The sequence below is a fragment of the Leishmania panamensis genome (assembly GCF_000755165.1).
Source record: "Leishmania panamensis strain MHOM/PA/94/PSC-1 chromosome 25 sequence".
Lineage (NCBI taxonomy): Eukaryota > Euglenozoa > Kinetoplastea > Trypanosomatida > Trypanosomatidae > Leishmania > Leishmania panamensis.
Genome location: NC_025871.1, coordinates 737658 through 755426, shown reverse-complemented (window position 1 = coordinate 755426; position 17769 = coordinate 737658). Strand labels below are relative to the sequence as shown.

Below are 17769 nucleotides of genomic sequence, written 5' to 3'. Positions count from 1 at the left end.
AAGGATGAGAAGCTGCAAGGGGTGTGGGGTGGTAGCCGATTGGTGGGGAGTGGCATATGAGGGCTGCAGTGGACTGCGTACGTAGACGAGGGGCCATGAAAAAGGTGCCGACAGATGGCCTCACACACGAGGCCATCTGATGGGGGCAGGGGGGTGGGGGGAAACACCCACATGAAGGTGTGTTTCATCCCTCTCTCTCTCCCTCACTGTGTTCGTCGTTCTGGCTGCTATTCATGCGCCGCTCTCGGGGTTGATACCACCACCTTTCCTCTACCCCCACCCAAGCCCATGACTCCCTCCAAGCCCAATGGTGTCGTGGCGGTGCCTCACTTGCGCCTGTGCGTGTGTGTGTGTGTGTGTGTGTGTGTGCGTGTGTGGGTGCGTGTGTGCCGCTTCCCCTGTCTTCTTTGACTTGCTTGACTAGACTGTGTTTGTATGAATTACACCTTTTCCTCTCTCGCTGGGTTGTCTTTCAGGGCTTTCCAGCCTTGTCGGCGTGTGTGAATGCTTAATTGTTATGGGGTGTCGGCGCACCGAACTACAACGGGGTACAGTGAAGAAAAGAGATAAGAGGGAGAGCGGGAGAGAACGAAGTTTTGGTGGAGCGCGGGAAGGTGGCGATTTGTTGGCACCAACCGCTTGTAGTGCGCACGTCTCTCCCTCTCGAGGCGTATACTCCTGTCCGTGGGATGACCGATGCGTGTGCAGCACTACCTTGACGCGCACCACCCCGGGGCCAACTCCCGCGTGATGCGAGGAATGCCTACCCCCTCTTATACATGTTGGGCGCTATCGGTCATGCAAGATCCACGCAGATCTACGCATCTCTCTCTATTGAGCTTCCTCTCCGCATTGTCTGCTCTGGCTCTTTTATCACCTGAGATGATCCTCCGCTACGCACACACACACACACACACACATTGCAACGTTCTGCTATTTTTCGTTCTTGACTGTACAACATGCTGCACTCTCGGTGAAGGGAGGGGGGGCGAGGCTCGTGCAGCAGAAGGCTCACCCTTACTTCAAACATACACACACCTACACACCGCTATCCGTGAAGAGGGAAGAGGCGGTGGGTTGACAATCTCGGCACCCACCGGCCCCCTTCCTGTCACCCTTTCCTTTCTGTCTGTGCGGCTACGCCCATCGCTCCCACACCCACAGGCACGCACAGACTTCCGCATACGTCCCCATCGTTCTTCCTAGTCCGTCTTCCCATGCTTCCCGTGTTGAGTTTCAGCCAATTGTGGTCTCTCTTTCCCGCTCTCCTTCCCGTGCCCTCTGCCTATCATGCACTCCCAAAGACCTTCTGCAAGCTACAATGTCCGTCGTCAGAGCGATCGAGGTGCATCAGTGTCCCTGGTGAATCATCAGAACGGAGGCTTCACCGAGCCCAGCCCGTACACGGCATCTGCACACAGCGAGGCGCGGGCGCATCTACAGGGGCGCTTTCCCTCCGCCACGGCGGCTTCGTCTCCGCGGGAGCACTTTGACAACACCAACCTCTACTCCAGTACCACTGCAGCCAGCACGTGCGACAACTTTAGGGTGGCAGTGCGCGTGCGCCCACCTCTGCAGCACGAGCTGCATGGCTATCGACCCTTCGTCGACGTGGTTCAGATAGCGCCGGAGCACGCCAACTCCATCACCCTCTGCGATGCTCTAGACGCTGAAGACGGTAGAGGGGCAGTGTATTCGCGCCAGAGCTACACGTTCGACCGCGTTTACGCAGCTGACACAACGCAGGAGGAAGTGTACGAGCTGAGCGCGCGGCCAGCCGTCCTATCAGTGCTAGAGGGCTACAACGCCACGCTCATAGCGTACGGGCAAACCGGTACAGGCAAGACATACACAATGGAGGGTTTTACAAGCGAGGAGAAACGCGGCATCATTCCTCGCGCAGTCGAGGATATCTTTACGTATATACAGGAAAGGTGCAGCACCAGCGCGGGCACAAAGTTCCTCGTGCGGGCCTCCTACATGCAAATCTACAACGAGGTCATCTCAGACCTACTGGAGCCGCCGACCACAGCGCTCGGTGGTAGTGGAAGCCGTACCAGCAGCCTTACGGTGCGCCACACACCCCTGCGTGGTGTCTACGTTGATGGCTTGTCGGAGTGGATTGTGCGCACCCCGGAGGATGTGTACGGACTCATCGCCAAGGGCACAGCGCTGCGGGCAACGAGCGCCACTAAGCTAAGCGAGCTGTCCTCCCGGTCGCACGCCATCTTCACTATTGTCGTAGAGGCGACGGAGGGCGACGAGGCGAATCCGCTCTACTACCGCTTCGGCAAGCTGAACATTGTTGACCTGGCCGGTAGCGAAAAGATCCGCCTTGCGGGGGTCACGGGGCAGCGACTGGAGGAGACCAAGAACATCAACAAGTCGCTGCACGAGCTAGGCAACGTCATCGCTGCCTTGGCCGCCAAGTCCGGTGCACATGGTCGCCGAGTACAGCGGCACATCCCGTTCCGCAACTCCGCCCTCACGAGCGCGCTGCGCGACTCACTTGGCGGCAACTGCAAGACGACGCTGATCGCGTGCATTTCTCCAGCGCTGGAGTCGTACGCGGAGTCGCTGTCCACGCTCATGTTCGCCAATCGCGCCAAGAACATTCAGAACCACGCGGTGGTGAACGAGGGCATGAGCCAGGCAACGCTACTCAGGGCGTACGAGCAGGAACTACGGCGACTGCGGCGGCAGCTGGAAGAGCGCACGGAGGTGGACGGTAGTGAGCTCATGAACTCGGCTGACACACACTTGCTGCTCTCCGAGTTGGAGGAGGACCGACGGCGCGCGGAGGCGGACCGGCAGGCGGCGCTTGCAGCGCTTCAGAAGTCGTCAGTGGCACATCAGGAAGAGATGCGTGTTCGGCAGGAGCTGGAGAGTCGCATACGCGAGCTAGAGGTTATCATGCGCGAAGGTGGCATGGAGGGCAACCCGCGCACCAGTCAGGAGTACGCGGAGCGGCTTCTCGAGCTGGATCGGGAGCATCAGGCCGTGGAAGAGGACAAGGAGCAGGTAGAACGCTACAAGCACCTACTGCTGAAACAGCGCGATATCATGCTGAGCCTCACCACTCGACTGAACGACCGCGACGAGACAATTCTGCTGCTCCAAGAAGAGGTTGAGGCGTACGACCAGCATGTGCAGAAGCTGGAGGAGGAGCTGGAACTGGTGGCACAACAAGGTGACGCAGGGCGACGGGCCGCTTTGCCGTCGCCATCCTCGACCGTGATGATGGTTGTGAACCCGCAACTCGTCGGGAGCGCGAGTGAGACGCAGGCGGCAGAGTATATCTACCAAAGACGCGTGCAGTCCCCGTCGCTGGAGGCTGGCGCGCGGGCCGCTACGTCGCCGAGATATCGATCATTCCTGCAGCCGAGCCGCACCGTTACGGCAGAGGCGCTCGCCGTGGAGTTGGTTATGCTACAAGGCCGCAAAGACGCAGCGGCAGTAGCTGCTGCTGGCAAAGACGCGGCTGAGCTAGCCGAGGGCACGCTCCTTAGCGACGCGGAGCTCACTCGCATCCTGCAGCAACGCGCCGACTCCATCGTACACGCGCACTACAACGCGCAAGTGGCGCAGCTGCGCTCCACCGTGGCGGCGCTGACCCTTCAGCTGCGCAACAGCGAGGACAAGGCGCACATCGCAGAAAAGGAGGCGCGTCTGCTGGCGCATCGGCTGAGCACTGGACAAAATGGTCCCACCATAGATGAGCTTCAGCGAGCACTGCAAGCGGAGTGGGACTCGCGCCGCAAAGCCTACGTCAGTACGATGGACGAGGTGCACGACGCCGTTCGTGCCGATGCGACAGAGCGGGCACGGCTTGGGCGCGAGATCGACCGCGTCCGAGTGGAGGTGCAGCACCTGCTTGAGACGGCGTCCTCGGAGGCTTCCGCGTCGTCCGACACAAGCCGAAGGTCTGCTGTGAGTCGCGTGTGGCAGCGGCTGCAAGAGGTGGAAGAGAAGGTGCGCCTTCAGGGGACGTTGGCCCAGCTGCCAACTCTGCACCCTGACGCTGGCGTTGTGCATTCAGGCTCTAGCAGTGCCGCGCGCTCAGCGTCTGAGGAGCACAAGCTGCGCGATGCGCAGGCACGGGAGAAGGCGCTGCAGAAAGCGGTTGAAGAGCAGAAGCGCCGCATCACACAACTGGAACAGGAAACGGTGGCTCGCGCAAAGCGCTGCCCATCATCGGAAGTGACCGCTGCAGACGCCACGGAGGTGGCAACGCTGAGGAAGAAGCTCACAGTGCACGAGAAGGACCGACGTGCCCTCCACACCATCCTGGAGCAACGAATGAAGGGTAAGATTAATCGCATCTGTGAGCTGCTCCTCACCCACACCAACGCCACCAACGGCAAAGAAGCCGCTGACAAGCTAAGTAGCGAGGCGCTTAGTCTGCAGGGCCTGATTCACGCCGCAATCAAGGCGATGGATGCGGAGGTCTAGCACACTCTATCTGTGCCTGTGCCTGAAGCGATGTCGTGATGAAGGGCATTCCCCCAGTGCGCCTGTGTCGGTGAATTTCGTGGTGTGGATGTGTGGCCTCAGTGCGTCTTTTCTCGTGTTGTTCTTCTGCCGCCTCTTTCACTATTTTGTGCATTCCACCCGCATAACTCCAAGGCAATGATGTACACGTGTGGGGGGGGGGGGGGCGTGTCAGTGAGAAATACAGGGATGCAGCAGCAGTGCAAGACATGGGGAAGAGGCGCCCCTCAACCCTTCACCTTGCCCTCCCCAGTTCAAGTTTTGCGCCAGTTAGTTCTACTTCCCTCCTCTCTCTCTCTCTCTCGTCACAGCGTTCGATCCCCACTAGAAAAGCACGCGCACGGATACATGCACACAGGAGACGACATTGCGTCCGCCGTAACCGACACCATGGAGGCATCACGCTACATCCACACATATCGCATTCTCGTGAGCGGCCGTGTGCAGGGTGTCTTCTACCGCAAGTACACAGCGCTGAAAGCAGCGGAGCTAGGCGTGACAGGCTTTGTGCGCAACTTGCCAGACGGCCGGGTCGAGATCCTGGCGGAGGGAACGAAGACCCAGGTCGGTGCGCTAGAGGCGTGGTGCCACAGAGGGTCACCAAAGGCGCAGGTGACCGCCGTGGACGTGGAGGATTGCACACAGCTTGCACCTCAGAGCGATGGCGCGGGGGTGACGGCTACGCCGCCTCTGGATCGCAAGATGAGCAACTTCGTGGTGAGCCGCTAGTGGAGAGGAGGAAGGAAACGAAGAGCGGAGGGCTGGGTGGGCAGTTGAAGGAGGAGGAGGCTGGCCCTATCTTCTTGTGCTGTTGGCTTCTCTCTCTCCGTGCTTTTCCGCGCTCACTAGCCTTCTGTTGTCGTGCGTACGTGTGTGTGTGTGTGTCGTGGTGCTGTATAGCTGCTTTACGGTAGTAAGGGAGAGCTAGGGTAGGGAAGGAGAGGCTCTCCCAGTTTGGCGCGCAGAGCTCACCTCCCTCCCCCCTTCTCCCAACCTCACTATGCCGAAGACTCTGAAGTGATGACTCCTCACTGTCCCTCGCTTCGTGGTTGCTATTTGTTTGATATGAGACAACGTTGTGGCTATGACTGCCCTGTCGTGCGGCCCCTCCGAATGAGAATTCCCGGCTGCTGGATAAAGCGAGTGCTCAGGTGATACGTGTGCGTGGTAGTGCGCCACACCTCACCGCTCTCTTGGTTCTACCGTTGAGGTGGTGACTGGGGGCTGCGTCTGAAGCTCACGCACACTCACGCATCATTTGAGCTGCACGTGTCTGCGCGTCTCTCTCTCTCTTTGTGGGCTCCGTATGGCTCTGTGGTGTTCAAGAGGCACCAAACACACTCTCCCCTTCCCTTTCCAGTCCCCTCACGCATCATCGCGTCCACCCACACAACGTGCACTGAGCGCCGGAGAGAGATCCCCCAGCGCTGGACGCTACGTATGTGTGGGGGCACTACCACACGCCACATTTTCACTTTAGACACACACACCGTAGATCAAACATTCAGCCCCTCTTCCTCGAGCCTACACAGACAGATACAGACGGAAGCCGCACACCTTAGAGACTTCTCCCTTTCATGTCATCACCAACCCACCACCTACCCTTCCTACCACTACGCAGAACTCACACACGCGTAGAGACTAGCCCCGCTCATCAGTAAAGACTGGTGCTCTTTTTTCTGCATCTCTGTATGCGCTACCCGGCCTCACAGCGGTTTTCATTCGACAGCGTGGCTTTTGCTTGTGCCCAAGTGTGTGTGTGTGTGTGCGCGCCACTTCCCTCTCCCGCCTCTCTTTAAGCGATTACGCTCCTTGCAGTAGCGAGGGAGACGCTCGTGGGGTCATGTCGTCGTCTAGCATCAAGGTGGCGGTCCGCTGCCGCCCACTCTTTGGGCAGGAGCGTCCGGCCGGCGGCCTCGATATTCAGAACCGCCGCATCTTGCTTGACTCCAAGACGTACGACCCGGACTTCACCTTCTCGCCTGCGTCGACGCAGGAGGATGTCTTCCAGGCATGCCGACCGATCCTGCAATGTGTGAAGGAGGGCATGAACGGCACGATTATGGTCTACGGTCAGACCGGCACCGGCAAGACGTACACCATGCTTGGCAGAGAGGGCGGCGAGCATGGCCTGGTGCACATGGTAGTGGCGAACATGCTGGAGCATGTCCAGCAGAAGACGGTGGATGGAGCACAGTGCGCGCTGACGCTTTCCATGATCGAGATCTACAACGAGCGTCTCACTGACATGCTCAGCCCCAATGGGGAGGAAGAGGTGACACTCATCTCCGGCTTCCCACGCTTCACCCACAAGGCGACGCTGTGCCGAGTCAACGACACCATCGAAACTATCCAGCGTGGCCTGTCATGGCGCCACACGGCGGCAACGCTGATGAATGAACGCAGCAGCCGCTCGCACGTCGTCTTCATCTTCGACATGGAGGAGTACAACGCCTTCACGGAGCAGACCGATGTAGCGCATCTATTCATGATTGACCTGGCCGGGTCAGAGAGCTTGAAGAAGTCGCAGGCCTCTGGAGTGGCGGCTGGCGAAGCCGGCAAGATCAACAAGTCGCTACTAGCCTTGAAGAGCGTCTTCCTCGCGCTGTCCAACACGAACGAGGCGACGCGACCCAACCACGTGCCGTACCGCGACTCGAAGCTGACAGAGATGCTACAAGACTCCATCGGCGGCACCGCTCGGACGCTCATGATCGCCTGCATCTCGTCCGTTGGCCGCGACATCGAGGAGACCAAGTCGACCCTACTCTACGCCGTTAAGGCTCGCAGCATCCGCAATGCCGCCAACACGGAGAAGGAGAAGTTGCTTGTCCGGCTGCGCTCGATGGAGGTCGAAAACCAGAAGCTGCGCAACCGTCTGCAGGAACGGGTGAGCGAGCGGGGTGGGTACTACGTATCGAAGGAGGAGCATGAGCAGACGCAGGAGGTGGCGGAGTCGTACGACAAGCTCAAGGAGGCGGTGGAGCAGCTCATGCAGGACCGCCAGAGCAGTGACGCGCGGCAGCATATATGGGAGTCTCAGGTAAAAGTGCTGCAAGGGCTGTTGGTGGACAAGGAGGCGGAGCTGCAGAACTTCAAGGAGGTGTACCATGAAGCTCTGAAGCGCTTCGAGTATCAGGCAACCATACTCCAACGAATGGTGCGCGGCGGGGTCGCGGAGGCCAAGGACGTAGTAAAGTCCTCCTTCGCGGACAACTACGCGCGTCTCCATGCGTGGCGCACCGAACTGCTCAACGCGCTGGAGGAGCCCGTTCCCACCACTCTGCCGTCGCTGCCGCCTCCTCTCCCCCACGCCTGTTCTCCGCAGAGCGACGCCGCTGCTGGAACAGCAGTAGTGAATGAGGAGTCGGTGCAATATCAGAAGGCAGACGAGAGCGCCTCCCGGTGCGCACTAAACGTCGTTGAGGCGACGACGCCAGATCGGCGCAGCTGCACGCCGCCTCCCTCGCAGGCCCTCCTCAGTGGTGGAACGCAGTCGCTGTCACAGCCAACAGGTAGTCGTGGCATCGCAGGCCTCGTCCCAAGTGGATCCCCCTCGCGGACAGCCGTAGCAGCTGCTGCGGTCTCTCAACCCGGTCGGACCATGGTTGCAACCGCTCCCTACTCTGCACGCTGTAGCACCGCGTTACCTCTCCAGCGCGGTAGCGCCACGTCGGGTGCACTGTCGGCATCAGTGAGTCCGACACGCCGCGCCGGCCGTCCTCGGGGCGGCGGCGGCGGCATCGCAACCAACAGCGGCCCTCGCCGCTGTTTCGCAGGCAACAATAGCGCCACTAGTGCTCTTCGAGGGAGCGGCGCTCCGCCGATGACACTACTGCCCGCCACCGCTATCACTGAAGTGCTGACACAGGACGGTAGCGAGGAATACCGCGTCTCGACGATGACCACCAACGTGGTGGCCGCGCCAGCGCCACTGCCCGTATCGCGAACCACGAGCACCTCCATGGCGCCGCCGGCGTGGTCCACCGTGATAGCGCAGTACGACAAGCAGTGCCTCCGCATTGTGCACCGGCTGAACGAGGCGGTGGAGGCAATGCTTAGTGAGTGCCTGCAGTCCTTAGCCGACTACAAGGAGCACGCGGAGCAGGTGGAGCTCAAGCGGCGACGCGGTGTCGAAGAAATCTGTCAGCGTCTACGCAGTGAACTAGACTCAAGCCTGAGACGACTGCAACGAGTGGAGGACGTAGCGCTCGGCGACGTGCAGGAGGCACGTGAACACTTTGGCGATCGACTCCGGCTGAAGGCCAAAATGCCGTTCTTGGCGGACGCGGCGCCGTTCCAGTTGGCGGTACGTGACGCGTGTGCAGAAGTCGTACGACACGCCACCCACGTCTTTCCCCACCCGAGCACCCCCGCCGATGCCGAGGCAGCGTTAGACGTTATTGTGCGCAATGTGCTGCGCTGCAGTACTGCCTTCACCCTTCAGTCCTTGGACCCACTGTCGTCGAGCGACGTCAACGCCCACGCTACCTCGGTCGCGGCGTGTGGCGGTAGTAGCAGCAGTCCACAGCTGACTGGCCTCGTACCAATGTCACCCCTGACGTCCCCTCTCGTGTACGAGTCACCAGCAGCGGCGTCTTTCTGCTCCCTGACAGGCTCGCTTGGTAAGGAAGAGGTGCTAGACTGCGGCCCTGCGAGTGTTCACCTCTTGCAGGGGTCTCGAGGGACGACGCCCGTATCCTCGTCACAGCAACAGCAGCAGAGTACGCGGCCGTCGTCGCTGCGCGGCAGTGCGACACTCACAGCGATGCCGGTGAACCGCAACCGCGGCGGTGATGGCCGTCGTGGTGGCGGTGGTAGCAACCTACTGAGGCCTCACAAGCGAACACGCAGTACTGCCACCTCTTCGACATCTTCTGGGAGAGGAGTGCCGCGCGACAGCAACGCGTCAATCCGGTCTCTGAGAAACATAGACAGAGATACGGACGCGCGCAGTCGAGAGGGCAGGCTTTAGCCTCTAGAATTCCCGCAGGAGAAACATCGTCGCCACCCCTCCCCTCTCCCTATCCATGTCCCTGCGTCTGTGGGTGGCTATAGTTTGGTGCGCCTTAGGGCGGTGAGTCAGCCTGAGCAGATCATCGAAGCTGTGACTCGGTCATTCAGGCGAACAAGGGGCAACCTTTGGAAAAGAATGGAAGAAGCCAAGCTCTTACATGTGGGCCTCTGCAACCCATCGCCATGTACCATCACCCTGGCCCTTCCGCGCACAGTCGCACGTGCCTATAGGAGCACGCCCTCAGGTGCATGGGGACACCTGGTCTCAGTGGAGGTTGCGGAGGAGAGGGGCACACAGAAGGCAGCAGTGTAGCGGAGCCTTTGTGATGTACCTCACCAACGTGGCGTAGCTCTCCACCTGTCTTTCTCTCCTCCAACTCCTCGTGTGCGGATGTGTCCGTCCACCGTGTGGGCTGCATATCGGCGATCCATGTCGGCGCCGCCTCTTTGCCCTGCTCGTTCTGACCTTCTAACCCCCTCTCCCCTCACCATCTCGCTGTGACACCACCAAAACGACCACAACCCTCTCTCTGCCTCTGCACACGCAATGCCGCCACACACACACACACGCACGCTTACCTGCGCCCGCTGCGACCGATGACTCATCGATGACAGTACGGGAGCCATCGCTTACGTTGTGTCCTCAGAGTGCTGCCTGCGTGTCTGTATACGCGTACGTCTTCTCTGCTCCTACATGAGAGAACTACACAGTGAAAAACGAGCACGATGAACCTTCAACCGTTTCGTATCGTGCAGCCGCTCTCCCGCATCCTTCATCGCACCATGCATCAGATGCTGTGTGAGCCCCAGCGAACCTTACCAGTCGCAGTGACCGACGCGCTCATCACGTACTCTCTCTACGAGCAGGTGCCACACGCGGAGCTGCTGGAGGCCCTTCTAGCTGGGCTGAAGCAGGCACAGCATGCAGAGGCCGTGCTAACCAGCGACAACCTTTTTGTGCCCTTGAAAGCGGTGCGGCGCACACTCGCCGGTGTGCAGAATTTTCCCTTCACCACAGCTGAGCTGAAGGCGTTGAAGCGCGACGTTGAGGTGAGTGTGGTGCGAGATATCACGCGACTCTCCACGGACGACCTCTCATCTGCCGACGTAGGGCTGCTCTGGGGGTGCGCCACGCAGTGCTCCCACTGGGACTGCGTGGAGGAGCTACTCCGGCACTTCCCGCTGTCGAGTACGCTCAGCTTGCAGAGCCCGGCTGAGTACCGCGATTTGGTGATGGGAGTGTGCACTCCTCAGTTTGTATCGCAGACTCATCCGCGCAGTATTTACGGCGAAGGCGCGGTCGCTGCGGCGCTCGCGGGGAGGGGAGACGCGGCCCCTCCTGTGCGCCACGCTGAAACATTCATCCAACGCATTCTCGGCGCTGAGAAGGTGGGCCAACGATGCCGCGAGGCGCTTGTGGCAAGCTCGCTGTCGCTCCTCGTGAATGGCGGCTCGGCAGCAGACCCGACAGCCCTAGAAGAGCGAGACCTTCACGCCATCACGTGCGTCATGTTCGCTGCCGCCCTCAACCTGCAGTGTGACGTACCGGGCTGCTCGACCCTCGCCTTTCCCTTCTCCGCGGCTGAGTGGGCGCAGTACGTCGGTAGTACGGACAGAAGTGCAATCGGCAGCAGCACTACTCAGTGTGTTCTGCCGAGCACGATTGGAGGACTCTCGCTTCCTGGGTGGTACCGTCGAGTGGTCGCCCTGCATCAGCGCTCCGTTCCGGACGTTGCGCGTGCCTCCTTCTCGGCTGCTGTGGCGAGCGACTTGCTGCGGCTGTACCAGCGCGTCGATACAGAGTCGCTGGAGTCCTTCTTCTTCTCATTCCTGCCGCTGGTGATCGCTGCGGCGCCGCACATGGACTGCAGGACTGTCTTGCGTGGCTATCACAACGACGTTATGTTGAAACTTTTTGGGGCCACTTCCTCTGCTTCTTCTGCCACCAACAATGATGGAAATCGCGCTGTGGCGACGGGGCAACGCGGGAGGTGGACAGCCAAGGAGGCCTCGGCTTTGGCAACCCCAGTGCTTGACACTAATGCCACTTCCTGTGCAATCTCCGCTGATATGGCCATGCGAGTTATGCTGGCGGAGGTGTGCGTCCAGGAAAGGGGGAAGCCGCTGCCGGAGGCCCACGTCCCCGCAATGGAGTCCATGCTGCGCACCGTGGTGGGCCATCTACGCTATCACCTGCATGGTGAACCGCGGTACCACACGAGACCGCGGCGCACCGTCACTGCCGGCGAACTTCCGGCGTCGCTGTGGAGAGCATGGAATTCGCAACGCACCTCGCTGCTTGCGACTGTGCTCAGTGAGGTCCAGGAGCGCATGTCCGGAAGTGCTGGTCAGAGATCATCGGCGAGAGCCCTCATGGACCTTGTGGGGCAGGGCCTTCAGCTGCTCCGTCCACTCATATCGATGGAAGTCATCGACGAACGTGGAACTGCGCGAATGGTGACCCACCTCTTGTCTTCTGGCAGAGATGCTGCGCTGGAGGTTGGCGGTGCCTCGTACGAGGTAGAGCTGCAGTCCTTTGCGGTGCAGCACACGCAAGATGGCTTTACGCGTACCGATGTGGCGACCATCGTGCAAGCCATGGAGGAGCACAGGGACCACGGCTCCAATAACGGTGGTGCTGAGGGGGATGCGAAGGTGCACCGCATTTTGGAGGGGCTAAAGGCGGCAGAACAGACGTTACCGCTGCGGTCGTGGTCATAGGCGCGAGAGACGCCAGGTGCGTTTGTGGGTGGGTGTGGGTGTGGGGAGTGCTGGCGCGCTCGCCTTTGAATGTCCTCAAGCAGGTGCTCACCACCACACCTTCGCCCTCCCCCTCCTCCAAAGCGTATTGCACCATTCTCTTTTACGACCCATCCGGCTGCTATAACAACGAAGCACGTGAGCCACGCTTGGAATAAGATGAGGAGAGGAGGGAGTGGCGCCGATGGAAACGATGCCCGTACGTGTGGACCTCAGCGATGGCCTCAGAAGTGTCCCTCTCCGCCCCAGCTGAAAAGAGACAAACAGTGCGCGTGTCAACCGCAGCCGATCTCGGTAGATCGTGTGTATGTGTGCTGTGCCGAACATCTTCAAAGTGGCTCTCGTACCTCCACAGACGGCACGCCTCCTGTTTCACACGCGTCTTCCCACCTCACCCCTTCTTGCCTGGTGCCCGATATACCGGCTACCTTCTTCCCCATCACGATGGCCACCACCACCCTCTTCTCCTCGCTGTGACCTCTCTCCCTGTTGACCACCTCCCTCCTTGCCTCGCTCCTCACACACACACACACACACATCTTCTCCTCGCTCTGTCTTCATCCCTAGAGCATCTGCGTCGGTAATCACAATTCTGCATCCCACTCAGCGACAGTCGCCCTTTTGTCAGCATATTCACACGCAGGCACTCGAAACGCTTTGTGCGTCGCCATGGCGGCTCGTCTGCTCGAGCCTACGCATGGCAGTGCGGCAGGCCTGACGCCTAACGTGCTCATTATATCGGGTTTCCCGTGGTACACGAGCGAGCTGGCGGTGCACCGTTACCTCACGGATATCTACCCGGCTGCGGAGCCTGTGACCACGCGGCTCTACACGAACCCCACAAATGGCGCAAGCAGGGGGCACTGCTTTGTGGAGTACAATCTGCCACCCTCCTCCGCGGCGCCGTCCACCTCCGCCGTCGCAGCAACAACAGCGAAAGCCTGGAGCGGCGCCGATCTGGGAGCCACAGCCGGCGTCTCCACCGTGCAGGGGAGCAGCGGCGGTGATGGTGCGGTGGACGCGCTGCTGCCGCCTGTTCTCCGTGAGGTGAAGCGGCGCGTTGAGGAGCAGCCATACGAATGCATCTACTTGAAGGCGCACGCCTACGTCCTGACTTCGAAGCGGTGGAGTCGCGCCGGCCGGCTCCCTGAGTTGCCCACGGACCCCTCGGCAGTTCGCTGGCATGGCAGGGCGGGCGTCCTTGTCGGCTATGGCGATGAAGGTTTCTTAGTGCGTGCCGGGCGGGAACTGGGTCTACCGAATACAGTGACAGCCGACGGGCAGGTTCAGCTGGAGCAGCTGCGCAAGCGCCTGCGCACAACGTCTGCTCGCCGTGCATCGGGTCACCTCTCCGCCGAGTAGAGGCAGGCAGTGCTCTACAGCGCCTGCGACTGCAGTTTCTCTCTACGCACACCGGAGCCCCGTTGGCGAGTGCAGCTGCTGCCACTGCCGCTGCAGCAAGTACCGCCACATCACACACTTGCGTACGTGCCGACAAGCCACTGATAAGGGCGCGGTTGCCTCGCGTGCGTGTGTGTGTTGTTGTGTACGTATGCGCCAGCCGACCTGGTCGCTGGGCAGAGGGAGAGCCGCATGAAGCCGGGCCATGCACGAGAGAAACAAGGCGACGAACTTAGCAATGTGCGTATGTGTTTGTTAGGTGTGGAGTAGCGGGCAGGCCTTCGCCACTCTACGCTCAATGGTCACCTTTCGTGCCGTCTAGTGCTCAATCCAAGCCAAGGCGATGTACGCGAACTTCGGCTTCGTCCACCCCTGTCTCCTCTTCACCTCTCTCAGGACTTTGACTGTGCTAAGCAGTGACTCACGTACTGCCATCTCCCTCTCACCCTCCTTGCACCACCACGACTACCACCCTCCCTTCTTCTCATCTTACCCCCTCCCCCTCCCCCCCCCCCACACACACTCACGCGCGCGCACCCACTTGGGAAAAGCGTACCATCTTGTTCTGGGAGGACTGCGGAGGGAAATATTCCCCCCCCCCGCCCCCCTCTCCGTGCCATCCACTCTGGATGGAGTCTGCCTTCTCCCTCGTGCCGCGGAAGCCTGCGGCGGCGAGTGGCCTCGAAAAGCCAAGCAGCAGCGGTCGTTGGGCAAAGTCGAAACGCCTGCAGTCCACCAACTCCTCTCCCAAGGCCGCGCTGTCTGGTGCGGTGGGACGTCACGGCACCCCCACCGACGGCGTGCACGGGCGGTCTAGTCTGTGTCTCGCTCAGGCCGGCAGGACGAGGCGGGAGGAAATTACCACGGGGCTCCGTGCCTCGCAGGAGGGCACCGCCGATGCGGCCGCCCGCCCAGAAAAACGCAACGCTGCCAAGACGAAGGCCGCGGATGACGCCAAAGCCTTCATCGTCGTTGTCGGCTCCGAGCGGGACTCGGTGCCTTTCCGTCTTTGTTGTGAGGCCCTGACGGAGGGGTGCGTGCAGGCGTATGTGCATCTCTTTGACTTAGCCCACCGCGACCCCGTCTGCGTCGACACGCTGTCGCGAAAGTTCTTCAGCGTGCCAGACGACCGCCTTGCGTGGGTGCAGCAGCAGCTGTCCGCTGTGGAAGTCCTTCGCCGGCAGAGCGAGTTTGAGCATGTGCTTTCCCATTGCCAGCAGCTGGCCAACTACTTTGAGGGCGAAGGGGACTACGCCGAGGCTGCGTGGCACTACGAGACGGCGCTGCATCAAATGAGGGAGTCACTCGATCATACCCTCGAGCAGCGCGCCCGCGAAGCGTACGCCACATTTCAGGAGCGGCAGGGGCATTTGGGGGAGGCAGCGGTGCTCTACGAAGCCATGTACCGCCTTGCCGTCGCCCTCCGTGACGAAGCAACACTCCAGGCGGCAAGTCGTTGCCTCGTGCGAGTTCATCAAGCCCTCGGCGACGCCGTAAAGTTCAGCAATCCTGCCGCTGCGGCGCGGCACTACACCAAGGCTGCCGAAGCTGCGGAGCGCATTAAGAACGGCCTTGACGAGGGTGCCGCCTACTCGGCCCTCGGCGACGTGAGTGAGGCGCGTGGGGACCTGCCGCTGGCACTCAAGTACCAGCGCAGCTACCGCACTGTGGCGCAGCAGAATGACCTAAAGCCGCAAGAGTGTCACGCGACGCTGCGCGTGGCCGACCTGGAAGAGCGGCTAGGGCTCAAGCTAGAGGCATCCACCACTCTGCAAGAGGCGCTGCAATTGGCGAAGGAACTTGGGGCTCCACGGCAGCTCTGCATCGCCACCATGCAGCTGGGCGAGGCGTACCGCATCCGTGACCAGGAGGACCAGGCGCTGCAGTGCTTTGAGGAAAGCTTTGCTGCGGCAATGGAAGCAGGAGATCAGGAGCTCATCGATACCGTCCGCATCGCCATGGGCTTCGCCCGCGGCGACTACTACCTCACCCATGCTTACGGTGGAGAGGGGTACCTGCACCTCGTCTACACTGATATTCGCGCGCAGCTGGCGTGGATGAGCGGCGGCACGCTGTGAGGTGGCTTGATTGCTTAAGGAGGGTAAAAGAAAGGCCAAGACTCCAGTAGTAGCAGTGCTACTTAAATCTCTCTTCCCTCCCCCTCCCCGTCCCCTTCTTGGCCTGTTGATGTACTACAGTGACTGCGTGTGTGCCTGTGTGCCTGTGCGTGTGTGTGTGAGTGTGTGTGTGACGTCCTTGCTGTATGCCATGTATGTACATCACTCGTGTTTGTGCGTTTGTGGCTTAGGTGCCCTGCGTGCATACCTTTCGACCAGCCCTTTCCCCCTTTCCTCGCCCTCCGGGCTCGTTGTTTGCTCTGCTGTGGGCCCTTTACGCGAGGACTCTCCAGTTAGAAGTACGAAGTCCGAGTCGTCTGATAGGCAGGCGAGCGAAGTCTGCACCACAACGTTCCCACCAGCCGCTCCTGGCTTGATCCGGTGCAAGCCGAGCCCTTTGCACTCCCACCGTTGCCGTGACCGCTGATGGGGTCTGGTGCTCTCTTCACGCACAATGCGGGTACCCGCTGTATGCGCAAATGTGTGTATGGCTGCTGGGGTCATCAGTGCACGCCTCTCACTCACTCTGTCCCTCCCTCCCTCCTTCGCTGAGCCCTCTCATGAGAGAGGATAAGGAATACGCTTGCGTCCACCAACACGTAGACTGGGCTAAGTGTGTGGCAGCCGCAGAGGTACTATCCACTCTGCCTATCACTTTAGTACTCGTTTTGCTTGAACATCTGAGGTCCATCATGACGGCGACGCCGAACAGCAGGGCACATGCCGTTGCAGCCCTCAAGCTGCAGCGGGATCGCAGCACCGCGTACCAGCAATGGACATCACTCTTCTACCGCGCTATCATTGGCGACATCACCGCCACGGAGCTGCAGCGCCATATCCAGGGCATTGTCCTACCAGAGTTTCAGCGTATTAGCACGCAGCTGCGGTCGTTGCAGGAGGTGCTGACGGTGTCCGTAGCTGAGACGGAGCAGCAGCCGAATGGCCACCCATCCCCCCACTTGACTACTAATGCACCAACGGGGGCAGCAGACCACAGGCGGTGGACGAGCTCGGCACCATCGTCGTCGTCCACCGCAGCCAAAGCAACGGCGCTGGCTAGATGGATTGATCGCTTGCAAGACCTGGAGCGTGAGCACTATACTGTGACGCTGAGCTTAGCGAACCAGCTGGTCCAGCATTGCACGCCAAACGTATGCGTCGAGTCGGAGCGAAAGCCGTTGGCAGCAGCGGAGGAAGACATATCGAGGCGCACAGACGAGGCGACGGACATCAAGTCCCTCTTTAAACCAGACAGCAGCGACGAGGAGCAGTGCGAGTTGGTGCAGAGGCACCCAACGCACATTGCACACAGCACTACAGCCCCCTCCGCCGCAGCCGCCCCTGCGCCATCACTACGCGTGCACGATGTGGAGCGCTGCTCCCTGCTACGCCTTATTCCACCGCGCTACCACACGTGTCTGTACTTTGTAGCATGCCACGGCGCCGTGGACGACCTCGGCGGCTCCCCCGATCACTCGGCAAATGACAGCAACGACGATGATGGCGAAGGAGGAAACCAACCGTGCGTGGAGGCCGAGCTGATCGCGCTACCCGACAAACATGTGAGCACAGACGAGGCACCCATCATCGCCCATTATGCGCCTTTTGTAGTGGCACGCCGATGCGCGGCCTGGTCAAGCGCCGTGACGGCCATCGTGCACCGCCAGGAGTCGCTTCGCGCCACTATCGAGGAGTTGTGCGAAGAGTTGCAGGGTGAAATTAGTGACGATGCGTGAAGGTAAGCAGAGATGTGAAAGGAGGGCGTGGTGGAGTGCGCGCGACAACGGCGGTCTCCTTCTCCTCACTTTCCCTCCCCCACCCCCACCCCCTCCCGCTTCCTCGTGCCTGCGCATACTCATCGCTCTTGCGGTCAAACCAGAAGCCCCATCATGAGCATGTGAAAGTCAGAGGGAAACTGTACGTTGCCTACCCTCCTCTCCTCGACTCGCCACGCCTTGTCCTCCGTGTACCTAACGCACATCGT

The 17769-nt window shown here is 60.6% G+C and overlaps 7 protein-coding genes across 7 annotated transcripts; all 7 read left to right on the top strand.

Moving 5' to 3' along the window:
* Positions 1-1290: 1290 nt before the first annotated feature.
* On the top strand, positions 1291-4452 carry LPMP_252050 (kinesin, putative; the record flags this gene model as incomplete). Its single annotated transcript, XM_010701473.1, has 1 exon — positions 1291-4452. One exon carries the CDS (start codon positions 1291-1293, stop codon positions 4450-4452), a length of 3162 nt encoding a protein of 1053 aa, XP_010699775.1.
* Positions 4453-4629: 177 nt separating this feature from the next.
* Positions 4630-5220, top strand: LPMP_252040 (acylphosphatase, putative; the record flags this gene model as incomplete). The annotated part of the gene is made up of 1 exon (XM_010701472.1): positions 4630-5220. The coding sequence occupies one exon, from the start codon at positions 4630-4632 to the stop codon at positions 5218-5220; it is 591 nt and encodes a 196-aa protein (XP_010699774.1).
* Positions 5221-6334: 1114 nt separating this feature from the next.
* On the top strand, positions 6335-9466 carry LPMP_252030 (kinesin, putative; the record flags this gene model as incomplete). The annotated part of the gene is made up of 1 exon (XM_010701471.1): positions 6335-9466. The coding sequence occupies one exon, from the start codon at positions 6335-6337 to the stop codon at positions 9464-9466; it is 3132 nt and encodes a 1043-aa protein (XP_010699773.1).
* A 767-nt stretch (positions 9467-10233) lies between these two features.
* Positions 10234-12228, top strand: LPMP_252020 (hypothetical protein; the record flags this gene model as incomplete). The annotated part of the gene is made up of 1 exon (XM_010701470.1): positions 10234-12228. One exon carries the CDS (start codon positions 10234-10236, stop codon positions 12226-12228), a length of 1995 nt encoding a protein of 664 aa, XP_010699772.1.
* A 708-nt stretch (positions 12229-12936) lies between these two features.
* LPMP_252010 (hypothetical protein) lies at positions 12937-13629 on the top strand (the record flags this gene model as incomplete). Its single annotated transcript, XM_010701469.1, has 1 exon — positions 12937-13629. One exon carries the CDS (start codon positions 12937-12939, stop codon positions 13627-13629), a length of 693 nt encoding a protein of 230 aa, XP_010699771.1.
* Positions 13630-14297: 668 nt separating this feature from the next.
* Positions 14298-15746, top strand: LPMP_252000 (hypothetical protein; the record flags this gene model as incomplete). The annotated part of the gene is made up of 1 exon (XM_010701468.1): positions 14298-15746. One exon carries the CDS (start codon positions 14298-14300, stop codon positions 15744-15746), a length of 1449 nt encoding a protein of 482 aa, XP_010699770.1.
* A 599-nt stretch (positions 15747-16345) lies between these two features.
* On the top strand, positions 16346-17521 carry LPMP_251990 (hypothetical protein; the record flags this gene model as incomplete). Its single annotated transcript, XM_010701467.1, has 1 exon — positions 16346-17521. One exon carries the CDS (start codon positions 16346-16348, stop codon positions 17519-17521), a length of 1176 nt encoding a protein of 391 aa, XP_010699769.1.
* Positions 17522-17769: the final 248 nt, after the last annotated feature.